At 42.1% G+C, this 21,643-nt stretch overlaps 1 protein-coding gene across 4 annotated transcripts in view; it reads left to right on the forward strand.

Moving 5' to 3' along the window:
- MTUS2 (microtubule associated scaffold protein 2) overlaps positions 1-21,643 on the forward strand; it is a 703,857-nt gene that overhangs the window by 518,321 nt on the left and 163,893 nt on the right. For all 4 annotated transcript variants that reach the window (XM_054446532.2, XM_054446530.2, XM_054446533.2 and 1 more), the window contains one exon: positions 2,171-2,269. In XM_054446532.2, coding sequence (XP_054302507.2) covers positions 2,171-2,269 — 99 coding nt within the window. The remainder of the gene's footprint in view (positions 1-2,170; positions 2,270-21,643) is intronic.

Here is a 21,643-nt window from a genome sequence, read left to right on the forward strand (position 1 = left end):
GAAGCCCAGAGGAGAGCGCAGGTTGGAGGGGTACACGCTTAGACCCTATCTGGGTCAAAGTTTGTGTTCTAGTGGGGACGGCAGACACTAAGCAAACAGGTGAGGATAGAATAGATTGTTGGGCAGTGACAAATGCTGTGAGGAAGAATGAAGCGGGTGAAGAGGAAACTGGCAGGTGATGAGAAGGCCACAGCAGCTGGAGCATCAGGCATGGTGAGGAGACCTTGCTGTGCTGAGACCCCCTGAATGGATGGATGAGCCATGCCTAAGGGCTAGAGGAAGAATATTCTGTGCAGAGGAACTCAAGCCACAGGAGGAAGCATGGCATGTTTGGGGACCAACAAGGCTGGCATTGTGGCTGGCAGATATGGGCAGGGACAGTGACAGCAGTATGTCTGTGAGGTCATCTAGGGCTACACTATCTGATATGGTGGCACATGTCAATTAATTAAATGATTGCTTAATTAAATGAATCTATTAAATGATTGAGACTTCAGTGTCAGTAGGGCATGGGGCATGTTGGAAGAGCTGTTCTCAGACACTGTTTGTTGGGAATATGAATTAGTGGATCCTTTTGTTGTCAATTGGACTGTGCATAGCAATACTGCAAAAGAGCAGACTGAATCCAGCAAAAGCAGTTCTGTGCATTTGTCCTCTGAAAATCCTGGTCTGTGTGTACAAAGAAACAAGTAGAAAAGTGTTTATTATAGCACATGTAGCTATTTCAGTGGCTAAACTTGTAACAATCTAAATGCTCATCCATAAGACGATGGGGAACTGAATTACAGTATGTCTTTGTCCATTTGTATGATGTGGCTTTTTTTTTTTTTTTTTTAAGACAGCCTGTCTTCCAGGCTGGAGTGCAGTGGCGTGATCTCGGCTCACTGCAAGCTCCGCCTCCCGGGTTCACGCCATTCTCCTGCCTCAGCCTCCCGTGTAGCTGGGACTACAGGCGCCCACCACCACGCCTGGCTAATTTTTTGTATTTTTTAGTAGAGATGGGGTTTCACCGTGTTAGCCAGGATTGTCTCGATCTCCTGACCTCGTGATCTGCCCGCCTCGGCCTCCCAAAGTGCTGGGATTACAGGCGTGAGCCACCGCGCCCAGCCTGATGTGGCTCTTTTTAAAAAATCTGTAAATACAGTGATAAGAAAAAGATCTCCAAAATGTGGGTAGGTAAAAAGAAATTGCAATGTTTATTTCATATATTTATCTAATAGCTGTATTTGTATATGTGTGTACATTTATAAATACCTAGGAAAACATCTGGGAGAATAAACACAAAATTGCTAGTAGCAGTTACCTCTGGAAAGAAGAGTGAGGTCTCAGGGTTTTGGGGTGAGCATGGGGCTGACATTCATGGTCTGCATCTAAGGAACAACAGCAAGCTTTGTTTTTGAAATGACCTAACAATGTGCTGAAGCCAAGGCAGGCTTGGGTTAATCTAGGTCTGTGTGATTTTGCTAATCTCCCATCCACTGCTGTTTGACTTTCTGACAAACGTGATGTGAAGGTGAGCACTGTGCCCAGCACACAAAGGAGAAGCTGCACTGTGCCCTGGGTATCGCTGGACACAATGTGAGGAGCGTCCACATGCTTTTGCTGGACCAGCTCTGGCAGCAAGTTCCACGAAGGCTTAGCTGCAGCCAAGAGAGCTAAAAGGCTCTCTAGGTCACCTCTGTGGACCCGCTGCATGGAAATTAATTAGAGTTGGACCATGTCCCCCGTGACTTGGCTCCGGGTGATGCCAAAGTCATTAGCAGCTATGTGCAGCTACAGCATCCTTCCCCGTCTTCTGAAAATTTGTTTCGGCAGAGAGAGGCAGGCAGACTAAATTGGTGGCTGAGGACGTAAACTTTTAATTCCCAGGTAGTTTGGTCAGGGTCATTGGGGTGACAGTGACCTTCAGAGAAGCGGGCGTTTTTCATCAAATCAGAGACAGCAGTGTCCTTACTCCTCTCCTGACCACTGAAAACTAAATTCCCTTTCCTATAAACAAGTGTGTCATTCCTCAAGCACAGGAGGTGGTGACCATAGCAACAAATCACCCAAATATTTCTTTTGTTCATCTGTTTGACTTTCGTGAAGCCACCCTTTCCACAACTTACGTTGCCATTTCAATTTTAAGTAGCTTACTTTCTTCCTCTTTCTCTTTTCCAACTATACATAGGAACAAAGAAAGATGCTCAGAAAGATCAAGATACAAATAAACCTGCTGTTTCATCTCCTAAGAGAGTGGCAGCTTCAACCACCAAGCTTCATTCACCAGGTATGTAAGAAATATGATGTGTTACTTGGGGAGATGACTTGAACTTGAAATTTATCTTATTCAGATGTCATTAATGGAGCAATGCCAACCCATGTGATTTACATAATTGTTCCAGAGCTTGACATACATATGCTGATGTTTTCTGACTCTAGATGAAATGAACCAGCTGTTCACATCATTTAATCTTAAAAAACAAGATGTTATGCTACGTTTAAGTGGGAGAACCTTCTCTTTATAGGGGTATCTGCTATTCCAAGAGCAAGTAGAAATAATTTACAATTGAAAACACTTTAAAGATCTAACCTTAAGAAATAATATTGGCTAAAAGGAAGAAGAACAGAGATAATGGGTATCAAATGATTTGTTAGTCTGTCAGCAAGGAAACCATTTATTTGCATTCAGATATGAATAAACTACATAAGGTTGCTTGAAAGTCAAAAATTGCTTATTATGAATATTCCTGGCCAGGCATGGTGGCTCACGCCTGTAATCCCAGCACTTTGGGAGGACAAGGCAGGCAGATCACTTGAGGTCAGGAGTTCCAGACCAGCCTAGCCAATATAGCGAAACCCCGTCTCTACTAAAAGTACAAAAAATAGCTGGGTATGGTGGCTTTCACCTGTAGTCCCAGCTACTTGGGAGGCTGAGGCAGGAGAATCACTTGAACTCGAGAGGTGGAGATTGCAGTGAGCCAAGATCACGCCACTACACTCCAGCCTGGGTGACAGAGCAAGACTTCATCTCAAAAAAAAAAAAAAAAAAAGAAGAAGAGGAAGAGGAGGAGGAGGAGGAGGGAGAGGGGAAGGAGAAGGAGGGAGAGGGAGAAGAAAAGAAAGAAGAAAAGAAGAAGAAGAAAGAAGAAGAAGGAAGAAGAGGAAGAAGAAGAAGAGGAGGAAGAGGAAGAAGAAGAAGAAATCCTATTGTAAGACATTCATACCATTGTAGAACAGTATGTAACACAAACTCAAAACATTTTCTTTAAGCCCAAAAATGGTGGCCATAATAGCAGCTAATGTTTGAGCTCTTAACTACATGCCAGGTACTGCCCTGTGCTCTTTCAATATCTTAATTGATTTAATGTCCACAAAAACTCTGTGAGACAGGTTGTATTATCGCCCCTCTCTTTACATGTGAGGAAAGTGAGGCACAGACATTTCATTAATTTGCCCAAAGTCACAGGTAATAAGTAGTAGAGCCTTGGTTTTAACCTAAGCAATCTGTGTCCCGGACTTACATTCTTAGTTGCTACACTGTTAACCCAACAGCATGGAGAATAGAGAACTTCTTAAAATTGCTGATTAATTTAAAATGTATGGAAAATAGGTCAAAGCCGTAAATGTGAAGGACAGGAGACAAAGCCTGGTAATTGGGTGAGAGATCAGATCTGAGGACCCTGCATAAATCTGGAATTTCTAAAGGGTAACACCTTGGCCAGATGCACAAGGAAGGAAAAGGAAACTCACCCTGCGGGAGACTGGCTGATTGCAGCTCCAGCTCTGAGGGAAGCCGAGGATGGGAAGCAAGCCCTCCCCCAGGAACCTTTGACCACAAGCCAGCCCCACTGCCGCTTAAGAGCTGGAGTCTGTGCTGCCACTGTGCTCTGAAAATCCAATTTAAAATGCTGTAGTGCTCTGAAAATCCAATTTAAAATGCTGTAGTGCTTATGGCTACTTAGTCGACTAAAATGTGAAATCACACACACAAGGAAACAAGCCACCGTAAATAAGGTCCATATATTCTAGAGAAAGAGTAAAAATAATATGTAATTTTAGACTTAATTATGTTAAAATATTTGTTAAAATTTCTAAGATCATCAATAAAATACATATATGTTGTTCTGAACCATAGACGGGAAAATATTGGAATGAGGGGTTAAAAAAATTCAATCAATATAAAGGAAGGAAAAAGAGGGAAAGAAGGAAGGCCAGGAGGGAGATGGGAGAAATTCAAAGAATACAATAAGATATTAGAAATGAACTCAAATATGTCATAATGACTTATATGAACTATACTCGCTAAACTAACTCAAAGATTTAGATTACCAGAGCCAGGTGCGGTGGCTCACGCCTGTAATCCCAGCACTTTGGGAGGCTGAGGTGGGTGAATCACCTGAGGTCAGGAGTTCAACACCAGCCTGATCAACATGGTGAAACCCCGTCTCTACTAAAAATACAAAAATTAGTCAGGTGTGGTGGTGCGTGCCAGCTACTCCGGAAGCTGAGGCAGGAGTATCACTTGAACCTGGAAGGCAGAGGTTGCAGTGAGCCAAAGTCACGCCACTACCCTCCAGCCTCGGCAACAGACTGAGATTCCTTCTCAAAAAAGAAATAAAATAAAATAAAAATTTAAAAAATAAATTACTAGACTGTATTCACTTATTAAACAGTCAAAAGGTATGTTTCAAGTGCATTTTTATGCTGTAAAATCTAGCTTTAGATCGTTTCCAAAGTATACTCCTAAAATATAAAAATATTAAAAATGTATAAGTAAAAGGATGGAAAATTAATATTTATACCAAAAAAACTAAACTGAAGAAAGTTTGTGGCATTATAGTTGTAAAATGTATCTATTGTGGAATAATGAACAAATACTAAAGTACCCTATGCTTAAAGTATAGAACTTGGTAAGTTTTGCCATGTGTACACAGCTGTGAAACCATCATCCCATGCAAGATAACACACATTTCCACCAACCTTCAAAGTTTCCTAGGACCCCTTTGTCATACCACCTGCCTGCCATTCTACACCCCCACCCCAAACCCCAGACAACCACTGATCTGTTCTGTCACTAGAGATTAGTTTGTATTTTCTGAAGTTTTATATAAATGGAATCATTTAATATGTATGCTAGTTTTACTGGCTTCTTTCAACATAATTTAGATTCATCCACCTGGTAATAACCAATTCCATTTTACTGGTGTGTAGAATTCTATTATATAGATATCACTATTTATTTACTTGTTGATGGAAATTGGGGCTTTCCCCCAGAATTTGGCTATAATAAGTAAAGCCAAATCTTTGTACAAATGTACAAGATTTGTACAAATCTTGGTATGAACATCTGCTTCCATTTCTCTTGGGTAAATGTCTGAGAATGAAATGGCTGGGTCATGTGGTAGCTACATGTTTAACTTCTTAAAAATGCCAAACTGTTTTCCAAAGTGGTTGTACCATTTTACATTTTCAGCAGTTGTATATGACAGTTCCAGTTTCTCCACATTCTTGCCAACTCTTGATATAATCAGTCTTTTTTTATAGAAATTCTGATAGGTGTGTCATGATACCTCATTGTGGTTTTAATTTGCCTTTTGCTAATAACTAATGATGTTATAATGTTGAGTATCTTTCTATGTGTTTGACAGCTGTATATGTTCTTTGATAAAATATCTATCCAAATATTTTTTCCGTTTTTTAAATTGGGTTGTTTTCTTATTGAATTTTGAGAGTTTTGTATTCTGGATATAATTCTTTCTTATATTATAAATTACTATACATCTTATTAATTTACAAAAATAGTATTCATTTTCCATATATGAAAATACATTTGATAATAGAAAAATCCAAATTCTGCCAAAATATGTTTAAAGAGGTACATTTTGAGCCAATATGAGTGACCATGGCCCAGGCCACACAATCTCAAGAAGTCCTGATAAAGTGTGCTTGAAGCAGCCAGATTACAGCTTGATTTTATACATTTCAGGGAGACAGGAATAGCAGGAAAATCATAAATCAATATGAGGAAGGCATACATTGGTTTGGCCTTAAAAAGGCCAGACCTCTCAAAGTAGAGGGCTGGGGAGATCATAGGTGGGTTTTAGGGATTCTTTAGTTGACAGTTGGTTGGGAGAGTTATGCTAATGTCTAAAACTTGAAATCAGTAGAAAGGAATGTTTGAGTTAAGCTAAGGGGGTTGTGGAGACCAAGGTTCTTAGTATGTAAATGGAGCCTCGTATGTGGCAGCCCTCGGAGAGAATAGATGGAAAATGTCTGTTTGCAGATTTCAAAGCTCTCAGACTCTCAGTTAATCTCTCCAGATCTGAGAAAGCCTAGAGAGGGAGAGGTCTGACTACATTAATGGAACATTAATCTGATGCAAATTATTCCCACAAAAGACAGCTTTGCAGGGTCATTTTAGTCTGATGATCCTGTGGCAGCCATTTCAAAACATGTTAAAGAAATATATTGTGGGATAAAATCTTTTTTACTTCCTTCAGCATCTGCTATCTATCATGTTATGCTGTATACCAGAGTCAGGTTGGAAAGCAAGCTACATTACATAGGGTTCATAAAACCTGTCTGATGAGATTTTATGGTTTGTAGGGCGTGACTCCCCCAGGTCCCTTAGATAGGAATTTGGGCAAGAGAAAAAGAAGGTCATAGTCCTCACATTTAAAAACTATTATTTTATGTTGCATACAGCTTAGTATATTTGTAAGTGGTAGATAATTATAGATTTCTATTATAATATTTTAATATACCTTTTTTAAAAATTATACTTTAAGTTCTGGGATACATGTAGAGAATGTGCAGGTTTGTTACATAGGTGTACATGTGCCATGGTGGTTTGTTGCACCCGTGAACCTACATGAGGTATTTCTCCTAATGCTATCCCTCCCCTAGCCCCCCACCCCCGACAGGCCCCGGTTTGTGATGTTCCCCTCCCTGTGCTCCCTGTGTCCGTGCGTTCTCATTATTCAACTCCCACTTATGAGTGAGAACATGCAGTATCTGGGTTTCTGTTCCTGTGTAAGTGTGCTGAGAATGATGGTTTCCAGCTCCATCCATGGCCCTGCAAAGAACATGAACTCATCCTTTTTTATGGCTGCATAGTATTCCATGGTGTATATGTCCCACATTTTCTTTATCCAGTCTATCATTGATGGGCATTTGGGTTGATTCCAAGTCTTTGGTATTGTGAATAACACTGCAATAAATATACATGTGCATGTGTCTTTTTTTTTTTTTTTTTGAGATGAAGTCTCACTCTGTCACCAGACTGGAGTGCAGTGGTGTGATCTCGGCTCACTGCAACCTCTGCCTCCTGGGTTCAAGTGATTCTCCTGCCTCAGCCTCCTGAGTAGCTGGGACTCCAGGTGTGTGCCACCACACCTGGCTAATTTTTTTATTTTTAGTAGAGATGGGGTTTCACCATGTTGGCCAGGCTGATCTCAAACTCCTGACCTCAGGTGATCCACCCATGTCAGCCTCCCACAGTGCTGGGATTATAGGCGTGAGCCACCGCGCCTAGCCGCATGTGTCTTTATAATAGAATGATTGATAATTCTTTGGGTATATATCCAGTAATGGAACTGCTGGGTCAAATGGTATTTCTGGTTCTAGATGCTTGAGGAATTGCCACATTGTCTTCCACAATGGTTGAACTAGTTTACACTCCCACCAACAGTATAAAACCATTCCTATTTCTCCACATCCTCTCCAGCATCTGTTGTTTTCTGACTTTTTAATGATGGCCATTCTAACTGGTGTGAGATGGTATCTCATTGTGATTTTGATTTGCATTTTGCTAATGACCAGCTTTTTTTCATGTGTTTATTGGCCACATAAATGTCTTCTTTTGAGAAGTGTCTGTTGATTTCCTTCGCCCACTTTTTGATGGGGTTGTTTGCTTTTTTCTTGTAAATTCGTTTAAGTTCCTTGTAGATTATTGATATTAGCCTTTTGTGAGATGGATAGATTGCAAAAATTTTCTCCCATTCTATTGATTGCCTGTTCACTCTGATGCTAGTTTCTTTTGCTGTGCAGAAGCTCTTTAGTTTAATTAGATCCCATTTGTCAATATTGGCTTTTGTTGCCATAGCTTTTGGTGTTTTAGTCATGAAGTTTGCCCATGTCTAGGTCCTGAATAGTATTGCCTGGGTTTTCTTTTAGGGTTTTTATGGGTTTGGGTCTTATGTTTAAGTCTTTAATCCATCTTGAGTTAATATTTTTGTAAGATGTAAGGAAGGGGTCCAGTTTCAGTTTTCTGCATATGGCGAGCCAGTTTTCCCAACACTATTTATTAAATAGGGAATCCTTTCCCCATTGCTTGTTTTTGTCAGGGTTGTCAAAGATCAGATGGTTGTAGATGTGTGGCATTATTTCTGAGGCCTCTGTTCTGTTCCATTGGTCTATATATCTGTTTTGGTACCAATACCATGCTGTTTTGGTTACTGTAGCATTATAGTATTGTTTGAAGTCAGGTAGCATGATGCCTCCAGCTTTGTTCTTTTTGATTAGGATAATCTTGGCAATGCAGGCTCTTTTTTGGTTCCATGTGAAATTTAAAGATTTTTTTTCTAATTCTGTGAAGAAAATCAATGGCAGCTTGATGAGGGATAGCACTGAATCTATGAATCACTTTGGGCAGTATGGCCATTTTCACAATATTGATTCTTCCTATCCATGAGCATGGAATGTTTTTCCATTTGTTTGTGTCCTCTCTTATTTCATTGAGCAGTGGTTTGTAGTTCTCCTTGAAGAGGTCCTTCACATCCCTTGTAAGTTGTCTTCCTAGGTATTTTTTTCTCTTTGTGGCAGTTGTGAATGGGAGTTCACTCATGATTTGGCTCTCTGTTTGTCGAGTATTGGTGTATAGGAATGCTTGTGATTTTTGCACATTGATTGTGTATCCTGAGACTTTGGTGAAGTTGCTTATCAGCCTAAGGATATTTGGGGCTGAGACGATGGGGTTTCCTAAATACACAATCATGTAATCTGCAGAGACAATTTGACTTCCTCTCTTCCTGTTTGAATATCCTTTATTTCTTTCTCTTGCCTGATTGCCCTGGCTAGAGCAATACTTCCAAATTTCATATGGAGCCAAAAAAGAGCCATATAGCCAAGACGATCCTAAGCAAAAAGAACAAAGCTGGAGACATCATGCTACCTGACTTGAAACTATACTACAAGGCTACAGTAACCTTCCAATACTATGTTGAATAGGAGTGGTAAGAGAGGGGATCCTTGTCTTGTGCGGGTTTTCAAAGGGAATGCTTCCAGCTTTTGCCCATTCAGTGTGGTATTGGTTGTGGATTTATCATAAATAGCTCATAGTATTTTGAGATATGTTCCATAAATACCTAGTTTATTGAGAGTTTTTAGCATGAATCACTGTTGAATTTTATCAAAGGTCTTTTCTGCATTTATTGAGATAATCATGTGGTTTTTGTCATTGGTTCTGTTTATGTGATGGATTAGGTTTATTGATTTGTATATGTTGAACCAGCCTTGCATCCTAGGGATAAAGCCGAGTTGATCATGGTGGATACGCTTTTTGATGTTCTGCAGGGTTCAGTTTGCCAGTATTTTATTGAGGTTTTTCTCATTAATGTTCATCAGGGATATTGGCCTGAAATTTTCTTTTTTTGTTGTGTCTCTGCCAGGTTTTGGTATCAGGATGATGCTGGCCTCATAAAATGAGTTAGGGAGGAGTCCTTCTTTTTCTGTTGTTTGGAATAGTTTCAGAAGGAATGGTACCAGCTCCTCTTTGTACCACAGGTAGAATTCGGCTATGAATCCATCTGGTCCTGGGCCTTTTTTCGTTGGTAGGCTATTAATTACTGCCTCAATTTCAGAACTTGTTATTGGTCTATTCAGGGATTCGACTTCTTCCTGGTTTAGTATTGGGAGGGTGTATGTGCCCAGGAATTTATCCATTTCTTCTAGATTTTCAAGTTTATTTGTGTAGCGGTGTTTATAGTATTCTCGGATGGTAGTTTGTATTTCTGTGGGATCGGTGGTGATATCCCCTTTATCATTTTTTATTGCGTCTATTTGATTCTTCTTTCTTTTCTTCTTTATTAGTCTGTCTAGTGGTCTATCTAATTTGTTAATCTTTTCAAAAAACAAGCTCCTGGATTCATTGATTTTTTTTTTGAAGGTTTTTTCATGTGTCTATCTCCTTCAGTTCTGCTCTGATCTTAGTTATTTCTTGTCTTCTGCTAGCTTTTGAATTTGTTTGCTCTTGCTTCTCTCTCTCTTTTTTTTTTTTTTTTGAGGGGGGGGAGATGGAGTCTCACTCAGTTGCCCAGGCTGGAGTGCAGTGGCACGATCTCGGCTCACTGCAAGCTCCGCCTCCTGGGTTCACGCCATTCTCCTGCCTCAGCCTCCCCAGTAGCTGGGACTACAGGTGCCCACCACTATGCCCGGCTAATATTTTTGTATTTTTGGTAGAGACGGGGTTTCACCATGTTAGCCAGATGGTCTCGATCTCCTGACCCCGTGATCTGCCTGTCTCAGCCTCCCAAAGTGCTGGGATTACAGGCATGAGCCACCTCTCCCGGCCTTCTCTAGTCCTTTTAATTGTGATGTTAGGGTGTCGATTTTAGATCTTTCCCGCTTTCTCCTGTGGGCATTTAGTGCTATAAATTCGCTCTAAACACTGCTTTAGCTCTGTCCCAGAGATTCTGGTATGTTGTGTCTTTGTTCTCATTGGTTTCAAAGAACTTATTTATTTTTGCCTTAATTTCATTCCTTACCCAGTAGTCATTCAGGAGCAGGTTGTTCAGTTTTTCTGTAGTTGTGCAGTTTTGAGTGAGTTTCTTTTCTTTTCTTTTCTTTTTTTTTCTTTCTGAGATAGAGTGTCGCTGTTGTTGCCCAGGCGGGATTGCAATGGCATGATCTCAGCTCACTGTAACCTCCACCTCCTGGGTTCAAGTGATTCTCCTGCCTCAGCCTCCCAAGTAGTGGGGATTATAGGCATACACCACCATGCCCAGTTAATTTTGTATTTTTAGTAGAGATGGGATTTCTCCACGTTGGTCAGGCTAGTCTCGAACACCCTACCTCAGGTGATCCGCATGCCTCAGCCTCCCAAAGTGCTGGGATTACAGGCTTGAGCCACCACACCCGGCCTTGAGTGAGTTTCATAATCCTGAGTTCTAATTTGATTGCACTGTGGTCTGAGAGACTGTTAGGATTTACATTCTTTTGCATTTTCTGAGGAGTGTTTTACTTCCAATTATGTGGTCAATTATAGAATAAGTGTGATGTGGTGCTGAGAAGAATGTATGTTCTGTTGATTTGGGGTGGAGGGTTCTGTAGATGACTGTTAGGTCCGTTTGGTCCAGAGCTGAGTTCAAGTCCTGAATATCTGTGTTAATTTTCTGTCTCATTGATCTGTCTAATATTGACAGTGGGGAGTCAAAGTCTCCCACTATTATTGTGTGGGAGTCTAAGTCTTTTTGTAGGTCTCTAAGAACTTACTTTATGAAGCTGAGTGCTCCTATATTGGGTGCATATGTATTTAGAATGCTTAGATCTTCTTGTTGCATTGATCCCATTACCATTATATAAAATGCCCTTCTTTGCCTTTTTTGATCTTTGTTGGTTTAAAGTCTGTTTTATCAGAGACTAGGATTGCAACCCCTGTTTTTTTGTTTTGTTTTGTTTTGTTTTTTTTGCTTTCCATTTGCTTGGTAAATATTCCTCCATCCCTTTGTTTTGAGCCTATGTGTGTCTTTGCGCATGAGATGGATCTCCTGAATACAGGACACCAATGAGTCTTGACTCTATCTGATTTGCCAGTCTGTGTCTTTTAATTAGGGCATTTAGCCCATTTACATTTAAGGTTAATATTATTATGTGTGAATTTGATCTTGTCATTATGATGCTAGCTGGTTATTCTGCCAATTAGTTGATGCAGTTTCTTTATGGTGTCAATGGTCTTTACAATTTGGTATGTTTTTGCAGTGGCTGGTACCGGTTGTTCCTTTCCATGTTTAACGCTTCCTTCAGGAGCTCTTGTAAGGCAGGCCTGGTGGTGACAAAATCTCTCAGCATTTGCTTGTCTGTAAAGGATTTTATTTCTCCTTCACTTTTGAAGCTTAGTTTGGCTGGATATGAAATTCTGGAAAATATTTTCTTTAAGCATGTTGAATATTGGCCCCCACTCTCTTCTGGCTGGTAGTGTTTCTGCAGAGACATCTGCTGTTAGTCTGATGGGCTTCTCTTTGTGGGTAACCTGACTTTTGTCTGTGGCTGCCATTCACATTTTTTCCTTCATTTCAACCTTGATGAATCTGCTAATTATGTGTCTTAGGGGTGTTCTTCTCGAGGAGTATCTTAGTGGTGTTCTCTGTATTTTCTGAATTTGAATCTTGGCCTGTGTTGCGGGAAGTCAGGGACCCTGAACGGAGGGACTGGCTGAAGCCATGGCAGAAGAACATAAATTGTGAAGATTTCATGGACATTTATTAGTTCCCCAAATTAATACTTTTATAATTTCTTACGCCTGTCTTTACTGCAATCTCTGAACATAAATTGTGAAGATTTCATGGATATTTATCACCTCCCCAATCAATACTCTTGTGATTTCCTATGCCTGTGTTTACTTTAATCTCTTAATCCTGTCATCTTCGTAAGCTGAGGAGGATGTATGTCGCCTCAAGACCCTGTGATGATTGCGTTAACTGCACAAATTGTTTGTAGAGCATGTGTGTTTGAACAATATCAAATCTGGGCACCTTAAGAACAGGATAACAGCAATGTTCAGGGAACAAGGGAGATAACCTTAAAGTCTGGCTGCCTGTGGGCTGGGCAGAACAGAGCCATATTTCTCTTCTTTCAAAAGCAAATAGGAGAAATATCGCTGAATTCTTTTTCTCAGCAAGGAACATCCCTGAGAAAGAGAATGCGTTCCCAAGGGGAGGTCTCTGAAATGGCCGCTTTGGAGATGGCTATCTTTTACGGTCATAGATAAAGGATGAAATAAGCCCCGGTCTCCCGTAGCGCTCCCAGGCTTATTGGGATGAGGAAATTCCTGCCTAATAAATTTTGGTCAGACCGGTTGTCTGCTCTCAAACCCTGTCTCCTGATAAGATGTTATCAATGACAATGCGTGCCCGAAACTTCATTAGCAATTTTAATTTTGCCTTGGTCCTGTGATCTCGTCCTGCCTCCATTCGCCTTGTGATATTCTGTTACCTTGTGAAGCACGTGATCTCTGTGACCCACACACTATTCGTACACTCCCTCCCCTTTTGAAAACCACTAATAAAAACTTGCTGGTTTTACGGCTCGGGGGCATCATGGAACCTGCCAGCATGTGATATCTCCCCTGGACACGCAGCTTTAAAATTTCTCTCTTTTGTACTCTTTCCCTTTATTTCTCAGACCGGCCAACACTTAGGGAAAATAGAAAAGAACCTACGTGAATTATCGGGGGCGGGTTCCCCCGAAAGGCCTGTCTTGCTAGGTTAAGGAAGTTCTGCTAGATAATATCCTGAAGAGTGTTTTCCAACTTGGTTCCTTTCTCACCATCACTTTCAGGTACAATCAAACATAGGTTTGGTCTTTTCACATAGTCCCGTATTTCTTGGCGGCTTTGTTCATTCCTTTTCATTCTTTTTTCTCTAATCTTTTCTTCACCCTCTACTTCATTAAGTTGATCTTCAATCTCTGATATCCTTTTTCCCGCTTGATCAATTTGGCTATTGAAACTTGTGTGTTTCACGAAGTTCTTGTGCTGTATTTTTCAGCTCCACCAGGTCATTTATGTTCTTCTCTAAACTGGTTATTCCAGTTAGCAATTCCTCTAACCTTTATTCAAGGTTCTTAGATCCCTTACCTTGCCTTCTGAAGCCTACTACTGTCAGTTCGTCGAACTCATTCTCCGTCTAGTTTTGTTCCCTTGCTGGCCAGGAGTTGTAATCCTTTGGAGGAGAAAAGGCATTCTGGTTTTTGGAATTTTCAGCCTTTTTGCGCTGGTTTTTCCTCATCTTCGTAGATTTATCTACCTTTGGTCTTTGATGTTGGTGACCTTCTGATGGGGTTTTTGTGTGGACGTCCTTTTTGTTGATGTTATGCTATTCCTTTCTGTTGTTAGTTTTCCTTCTAACATTCAGGCCCCTCTGCTGCAGGTCCGCTAGAGTTTGCTGGAGGTCCACTCCAGACCCTGCTTGCCTGGGTATCATGAGTGGAGGCTGCAGAACAGCAAAAATTGCTGCCTGTTCCTTCCTCTGGAAGCTTTGTCCCAGAAGGGCACCCGCCAGATGCCAGCTGGAGCTCTCCTGTATGAGATGTTTGTTGACCCCTGCTGGGAGGTATCTCCCAGTACAGGAGGCGTGGGGGTCAGGGACCCACTTGAGGAGGCAGTCTGTCCCTTAGCAGAGCTCCAGCACTGTGCTGGGAAATCCACTGCTCTCTTCAGAGCTGGCAGGCAGGAACAACATTTAAGTCTGCTGAAGCTGCGCCCACAGCTGCCCCTTTCCCCAGATGCTCTGTTTTGAGGAGATGGGAATTCTATCTATAAGCCCCTGACTGTGGTTGCTGCCTTTCTTTCAGAATGTCCTGCCCAGAGAGGAGGAATCTAGAGAGGCAGTCTGGCTACTGGCTACAGCAGCTTTGCAGCACTGAGGTGGGCTCCGCCCAGTTCAAACCTCCCAGCAGCTTTGTTTACACTGTGAGGGGAAAACCATCTACTCAAGCCTCAGTAATGGCAGATGCCCCTTCCCCCACCAAGCTCGAGGGTCCCAGGTTGACTTCAGAGTGCTGTGCTGGCAGCGAGAATTTCAAGCCAGTGGATCTTAGCTTGCTGGGCTCTGTGGGGGTGGGTTCCACTGAGCTAGACCACTTGGCTCCCTCGCTTCAGCCCCTTTTCCAGGGGGGTGAACAGTTCTCTCTCACTGGTGATCCAGACACCACTGGCATATTAAAAAAAAAAACTCCTGCAACTAGCTCTGTGTCTACCCAAATGGCCACCCAGTTTTGTGCTTGAAATCCAGGCCCCTGGTGGTACAGGCACCCAAGGGAATCTCCTGGTCTGTGGGTTGTGAAGACCATTGGAAAAGCGCAGTGTCTGGGCTGAATGCACCATTCCTCACGGTACAGTCCCTCATGGCTTCTGTTGGCTAGGGGAGGGAGTTCTTAGACCCCTAGCACTTCCCAGAGGAGGCAGTGCCCCACCCTGCTTCATCTCACCCTCCGTGGGCTGCACCCACTGTCTAACCAGTCCCAATGAGATGAGCCATGTACCTCAGTTGGAAATGCAGAAATCACCTGCCTTCTGCATTGATCTTGCTGGGAGGTGCAGACCAGAGCTGTTTTATTTATTTTTTCTTTTTCTTTTTTTTTTTTTTTTTTTTTTGAGATGGGGTCTCACTCGGTCACCCAAACTGGAGTGCAGTGGCACAATCTCGGCTCATTGCAATCTCTGCCTCCCAGGTTCAAGTGATTCTCCTGCCTGAGCCTCCTGAGTAGCTAGTACTACAGGTGCCTGCCACCACCCCTGGCTAATTTTTTTGTTTGTTTTTTTGGGTTTTTTTTGAGACAGAGTCTCACTCTGTTGCCTGGGCTGGAGTACAGTGGCGCAATCCCGGCTCACTGCAACCTCTGCCTCCCAGGTTCAAGCAATTCTCCTGCCTCAGCCTCCCAAGTAGCTGGGACTACAGGTGTGTGCCACTATGCCCCGCTAATTTTTGTTTGTTTGTTTGTTTTAGTAGAGACAGGGTTTCACCATGTTGGTTGGCCAGGATGGTCTCCATCTCTTGACCTCGTGATTTGCCCGCCTCAGCCTCCCGAAGTGCTGGGATTACAGGCGTGAGCCACTGTGCCTGGCCATGACTGGACCATCTTGCCAGCCACCCTATCTTTTCTTTCTGTAATTCTTATATGAGTTAAATGATACTCAGTTTTCCCCCATAGTCTAGGGCTTGTTTCACATTCTCCTAACAGTACATTTTGAAGAGGTTATGTTCTTAATTTTAACTAAGTTTAATTCATGATTTTTTTCTTTGGTACACTGTTTTTGGTATTATCTAAAAAACATTTGCAGCCAGAGGCGGTGGCTCACACCTGTAATCCTGGCACTTTGGGAGGCCCAGGGAGATGGATTGCCTGAACTCAGGAATTCAAGACCAGCCTGGGCAACACGGTGAAACCCAGTCTCTATTAAAATACAAAAAAAATTAGCTGGGTGTGGCGGCGTGAGCCTGTAATCCCAGTTACTTGGGAGGCTCAGAGGGAGAATCGCTTGAACCAGGGAGGCGGAGGTTGCAGTGAGCCGAGATAATGCCGTTACACTCCAGCCTGGGCGACAGAGCAAGACTCCATCTCAAAAAACAAACAAAAAAACAAACAAACTTGTATAACCCAAAGTCACAACAATGTAGGTTTTACATTTAAGTCTATGATCCACTTGAGTTAGTTTTTGTATACAGTGTGAGGTGTGGCTTGAATTTTTCTTTTCTTGCTTAAGGATTTGCAACTGATTTCTATTATTTTTTTAATAAAGACACTATTATTTAAAAGAACAAATATTTAACTATATAAACTGTGAAAGTGGAGGATATGCCTGCCTCCTGTTCCCAGGGAGAAAGCAGAAGTGGGCGGGCAGGGGAAAGGTAAGGGTTTTGAGAGCAACACAGTCTCTTCAGTGTGGGCTCCACAGGCTAAGGAGAGGCGGGGCTGAGGCTTGCAGAATGCTCAGGTGAAGCAGTAGGAAGTGCCCTGGTGGGGTCAGTGGCTCCTGTGGGGGTAAAACAAAGGTCAATAGGATGAGGCAGTCTGGAGGCTCAGGAGAAGGTGGCAGGGCCCTGACTCTAAGCCAAGCTGCAGGCTGGGTGTACGCAGAGGTACATGGTCCTCCCAGGGCGGCTCCTTGGGGTGTAGGAAGGCCCAAGACAGACATTGCTGCACCTACTCCTAGAGCTCCTGAGGTGGCTCTACAACTGGGCTGTGGCCAGCGTACTTCCTGCAGTAGGGCAGGAAGCAGGCTGAGGGAAGGCTGCTTCTCCTGGAAGACACTGCTGCTGGAGAGTGGAGGCTTCTTCTGAGCGGCCCAGGCCTGAGCACAAAGGCAGGGACCTCTCCATGTCTCCTGATGGGCTTGAAAGCTGATAGCCTGGGTGACGGGCTCTGCTTGCTACGCTTGGTGTCTGGGACCTCAAACCAGAGTTGCTCGTCGAATTTCCTTTTTCCCTTGCTGCACTGGTTGAGGGCCTACAGCAGGGTCTCCCTGGCACAGGGATCTGGGGCCTGGGGGGAGGTGATGCTTGTACGGGCTTCCCTCTGTGCTCCGGCGGGGCAATTTTCACGGTCACCAGGCTGCGGACGGGCCAGGGGTGCCGGGCCTTCCAAAGCCACTGCTTCATGTAGGCCAGATGAGCCTCAGAAAAGTCCGGCCCAGTGATGCTCGGGAGCGGTGGCCTGTTCGGAAAGCACCTCCAGGCCTCAAGGACCATCTCTCTCTGGATGCGGGCATAGTCCCAGTTGGGAGGAGCGGTGGGGAGGGGCCGGGTGCGGACCCAGCGCTTTCCATTGACATAGACAACTTTGCAGCCATCCTTGACCTGGGAGCGGAGAAGGGGCCTGGACCACAGGGCCCGGTGTTCCTGGGATTGGGGCGGCACCCTGGCCCGGGGTGGCACTATAGTCCAGGGCCAGGCCAGGTACCAGCTCAGATAGCTGCCCATGACAGCAATGCAGTAGTCGGGACGTTCCCTTAGAAATTCAGCTTCCAGAAGTTTCCGAAGTCTGCGGCCGGGGCCAAGTGTGCTGAGCTTGGTGACCGTTGGAATCAGGACGCCAGAAAGCGCGCAAAGCATCGCGAGCTGGCACCCTCTGGCCATAGGCTTCCACAGGGGCCAGGCTGGTGCCTCGCGGAATCGGGGACATCACGGGGCACAGCTGCAGCGGGGGAGGGCAACACCCAGATGATCTGGGGGACCAGGGAAGCTCAAGCCTCCCTCCTTCCCACTGATGGTCCCAGTCACTTGGCTCTGGGCAGAGGGGCCTAGCAGCTGCCTCTACTTTTTGCCTGACCTTTAAAGGTGGAAGATAGAATTTCTGCCAGGTCCTGAAAGCTGCAGATGCCTGTTGACAGAAGGGTGCTGTCTTTGATCAGTGTGAAAATGAACCCAATACACTTGGATACTCTTTCAAGGCAAAACAAATCATTTACTCATATCAGTAAAGGTGATGTGTGTTTCATTCTTCTAGAATGGATGTTAATGTCACTTTTTGCAATTTTGCTCTTAAGAAAATGGAGTCATCAGGTTTTGTTTTGGCGCAGGCAATGTTGATTTTATGTGGATTTCCTATAATTTCCAGCCTTCGTACATTCATGAATAGATTGTCTGTCTCTGGACACTAATGTCATTTCTCTTTTTTTGCCTTTAATTTTTAAAATTATTTCAGTAGTTTTTGGGGGAAAGGTGATGTTTGATTATATGTATAAGTTCTTCAGTGGTGATTTTTGAGGTCTTGGTGCACCCATTACTCTAGCAGTGTACGTTACAAGCAATGTCTAGTCTTTCATCCCTCACTCACCTCTCGCTCATTCCCCCAAGTCCCCAAAGTGCATTGAATCATTCTTATGCCTTTGCATCCTCATAGCTTAGCTCCCACTTATGAGTGAGAACATACAATGTTTAGTTTTCCATTCCTGAGTTACTTCACTTAGAATAATGGTCTCCACCTTCATCTAGGTTGCTGTGAATGCCATTATTTCTTTTCTTTTTTAAGGCTGATTAGTATTTCATAGTACATTTGTACCACATTTTCTTTATCCACTCGTTAATTGATGGGCATTTGGGCTGATTCCATATTTTTGCAATTGTGAATTCTGCTGCTCTACACGTGTGTGCAAGTATCTTTTTTGTAAAATGATTTCTTTTCCTCTGGGTAGATACCCAGTAGTGGGATTGCTGGATTAAATGGTAGTTCTGTTTTTAGTTCTTTAAGGAGTCTCCACACTGTTTTCCATAGTGGTTTGTAGTAGTTTACATTCCCACCAGCAGTATACAAGTGTTCCCTTTTCACAACATCCCCATCAACATCTCTTGTTTTTAGATTTTTTTGATTATGGCCATTCTTGTAGGAGTAAGGTGGTTATCGCATTTTGGCTTTGATTTGCATCTCCCTGATGATTAATGATGATGAGCATTTTTTCATGTTTGTTGGCAATTTGTACAATTGAGAATTGTCTATTCATGTCTTTAGCCCACTTTTTGATGGGATCATTTGTTTTTTTCTTGCTGATTTGTTTGAGTTTCTCATAGATTCTGGATGTTAGTCCTTTGTCAGATGCATAGTTTTCAAAGTTTTCTCCCACTCTCAGGGATGTCTGTTCACTGTGCTGATTATTGCATTTACTGTGCAGAAGCTTTTTAGTTGAATTAAGTCCCAGCTATTTATCTCTGTTTTTATTGCATTTGCTTTTAGGTTCGTGGTCATAAAATCCTTGCCAAAGCCAGTGTCTACAAGGGTTTTTCTGATGTTATCTTCTAGAATTTTTATGGTTTCTTTAATTTTTGTAGATTTAAGTCTTTGATCCATCTTGAGTTGATTTTCTTGTATAAGGTGAGAGATGAGGATCCGGTTTCATTCTTCTGCATGCAGCTTGCCAGTTATCTCAGCACTATTTGTTGAATAGGGTGTCCTTTCTCCACTTTATGTTTTTGTTTGTGTTGTTGAAAATCAGTTGACTGTAGGCTTTATTTGTGGGTTCTGTATTCTGTTCCATTGGTCTATGAGCTTATTTTCATATGAGTACCATGCTGTTTTGGTGACTGCATCCTTATAGTTTGAAGTCAGGTGATGTGATGCCTCCAGATTTGGTCTTTTTGCTTAGCCTTGCTTTGGCTATGTGGACTCTTTTTTGGTTCTATATGAATTTTAGAATTGTTTTTTTCTAGTTCTGTGAAGAATGATGATGGTATTTTGATGGGAATTGCCTTGAATTTGTAGATTGCTTTTGGCAGTGTGGTCATTTTCACAATATTGATTCTACCCATCCATGAGCATGGCATGGGTTTCCATTTGTTTGTGTCATCTGTGATTTTTTTCGGCAGTGTTTTGTAGTTTTCTTTGTAGAGGTCTTTCACTCCTTAATTAGGTATGATATATTTCTAAGTTTTTTTTGTTTGTTTTGCAGCTATTGTAAAAGGGGTTGAGTTCTTGATTTGATTGTCAGTTTGGTTGCTGTTGTTGTATAGCAGTGCTACTGATTTGTGTATATTGATTTTGTATTCTAAAACATTGCTGAATTCATTTATCAGTTCTAGGAGCTTTTAGGATGAGGCTTTAGGGTTTTCTAGGTATACCATTATATAATTGGTGAACAGCAACAGTTTCACTTCCTCTTTACTGATTTGGATGCCCTTTATTTCTTTCTCTTGTCTGATTACTCTGGCTAGGACTTCTAGTACTATGTTGAATAGAAGTGGTGAAAGTGGGCATCCTTGACTTGTTCCAGTTCTCAGAGGGAATGCTTTCAGCTTTCCCCCATTCAGTATAATGTTGGCTGTGGTATTGTCGTAGATGGCTTTTATTACCTTAAAGTATGTCCTTTCTATGCTGATTTTGCTGAGGGTTTTAATCATAAAGGGATGGTGGATTTTGTCAAATGCTTTTTCTGTCTATTGAGATGATCATGTTATTTTTGTTTTTAATTCTGTTTATATGGTGTATCACATTTATTGACTTGCATATGTTAAACCATCCTTTCATCTGTAGTATGAAACCCACTTGATCATGATGGATTACCTTTTTTATATGCTGTTGGATTCCATTAACTAGTATTTTGTTGAGGATTTTTGCATCTGTGTTCATCAGGGAAATTGGTCTGTAATTTTCTTTTTTTGTGATGTTCTTTCCTGGTTTTAGTATTAGGGTGATAATGGCTTCGTGGAATGATTTAGGGAGGATTCTCTCTTTGTCTATCTTTTGAATTAGTGTCAATAGGATTGGTACCAGTTCTTTGAATGTCTCATAGAATTCAACTGTGAACTCCTCTGGTCCTGGACTTTTTCTTGTTGGCAATTTTTTATTATCATTTAAATCTTGCTGCTTATTACTGGTCTGTTTGGCGTTTTAATTTCTTCCTGGTTTAATCTAGGAAGGTTGTATATTTCCAGGAATTCATCCATCTCCTCTAGGTTTTCTACTATGTGCATGTAAAGGTGTTCATAGTAGCCTGGAATGATCTTTTGTATTTCTGTGGTATCAGTTATAGTATCTCCTGTTTTGTTTCTAATCAAGTTTATTTGGATCTTCCCTCTTCTTTTCTTGGTTCATCTTGCTAATGGTCTATCAATTTTGTTTATCTTTTCAGAGAACCAGCTGTTTCATTTATCTTTTGTATTATTTTGTCTTTCAATTTTATTTAGGTCTGCTCAGATCTTTGTTATTTCTTTTCTTCTGCTGGGTTTCAGTTTGGTTTGTTTTTGTTTCTCTAGTTTCTCGAGGTATGACCTTAGATTGTCTGTTTGTTCTCTTTCAGCTTTTTGATGCAGGCATTTAATGCTCCAAACTTTCTTTCCTTATAGCACTGCTTTTGTTGTATCCCAAAGGTTTTAATAAGTTGTATTACTGTTATCATTTGGTTCAAATAATTTTTAAATTTCCATCTGGATTTCATTGTTGACCCAATGATCAT

Source organism: Pongo pygmaeus, chromosome 14 (assembly GCF_028885625.2).
Source record: "Pongo pygmaeus isolate AG05252 chromosome 14, NHGRI_mPonPyg2-v2.0_pri, whole genome shotgun sequence".
Classification (NCBI taxonomy): Eukaryota; Metazoa; Chordata; class Mammalia; order Primates; family Hominidae; genus Pongo; species Pongo pygmaeus.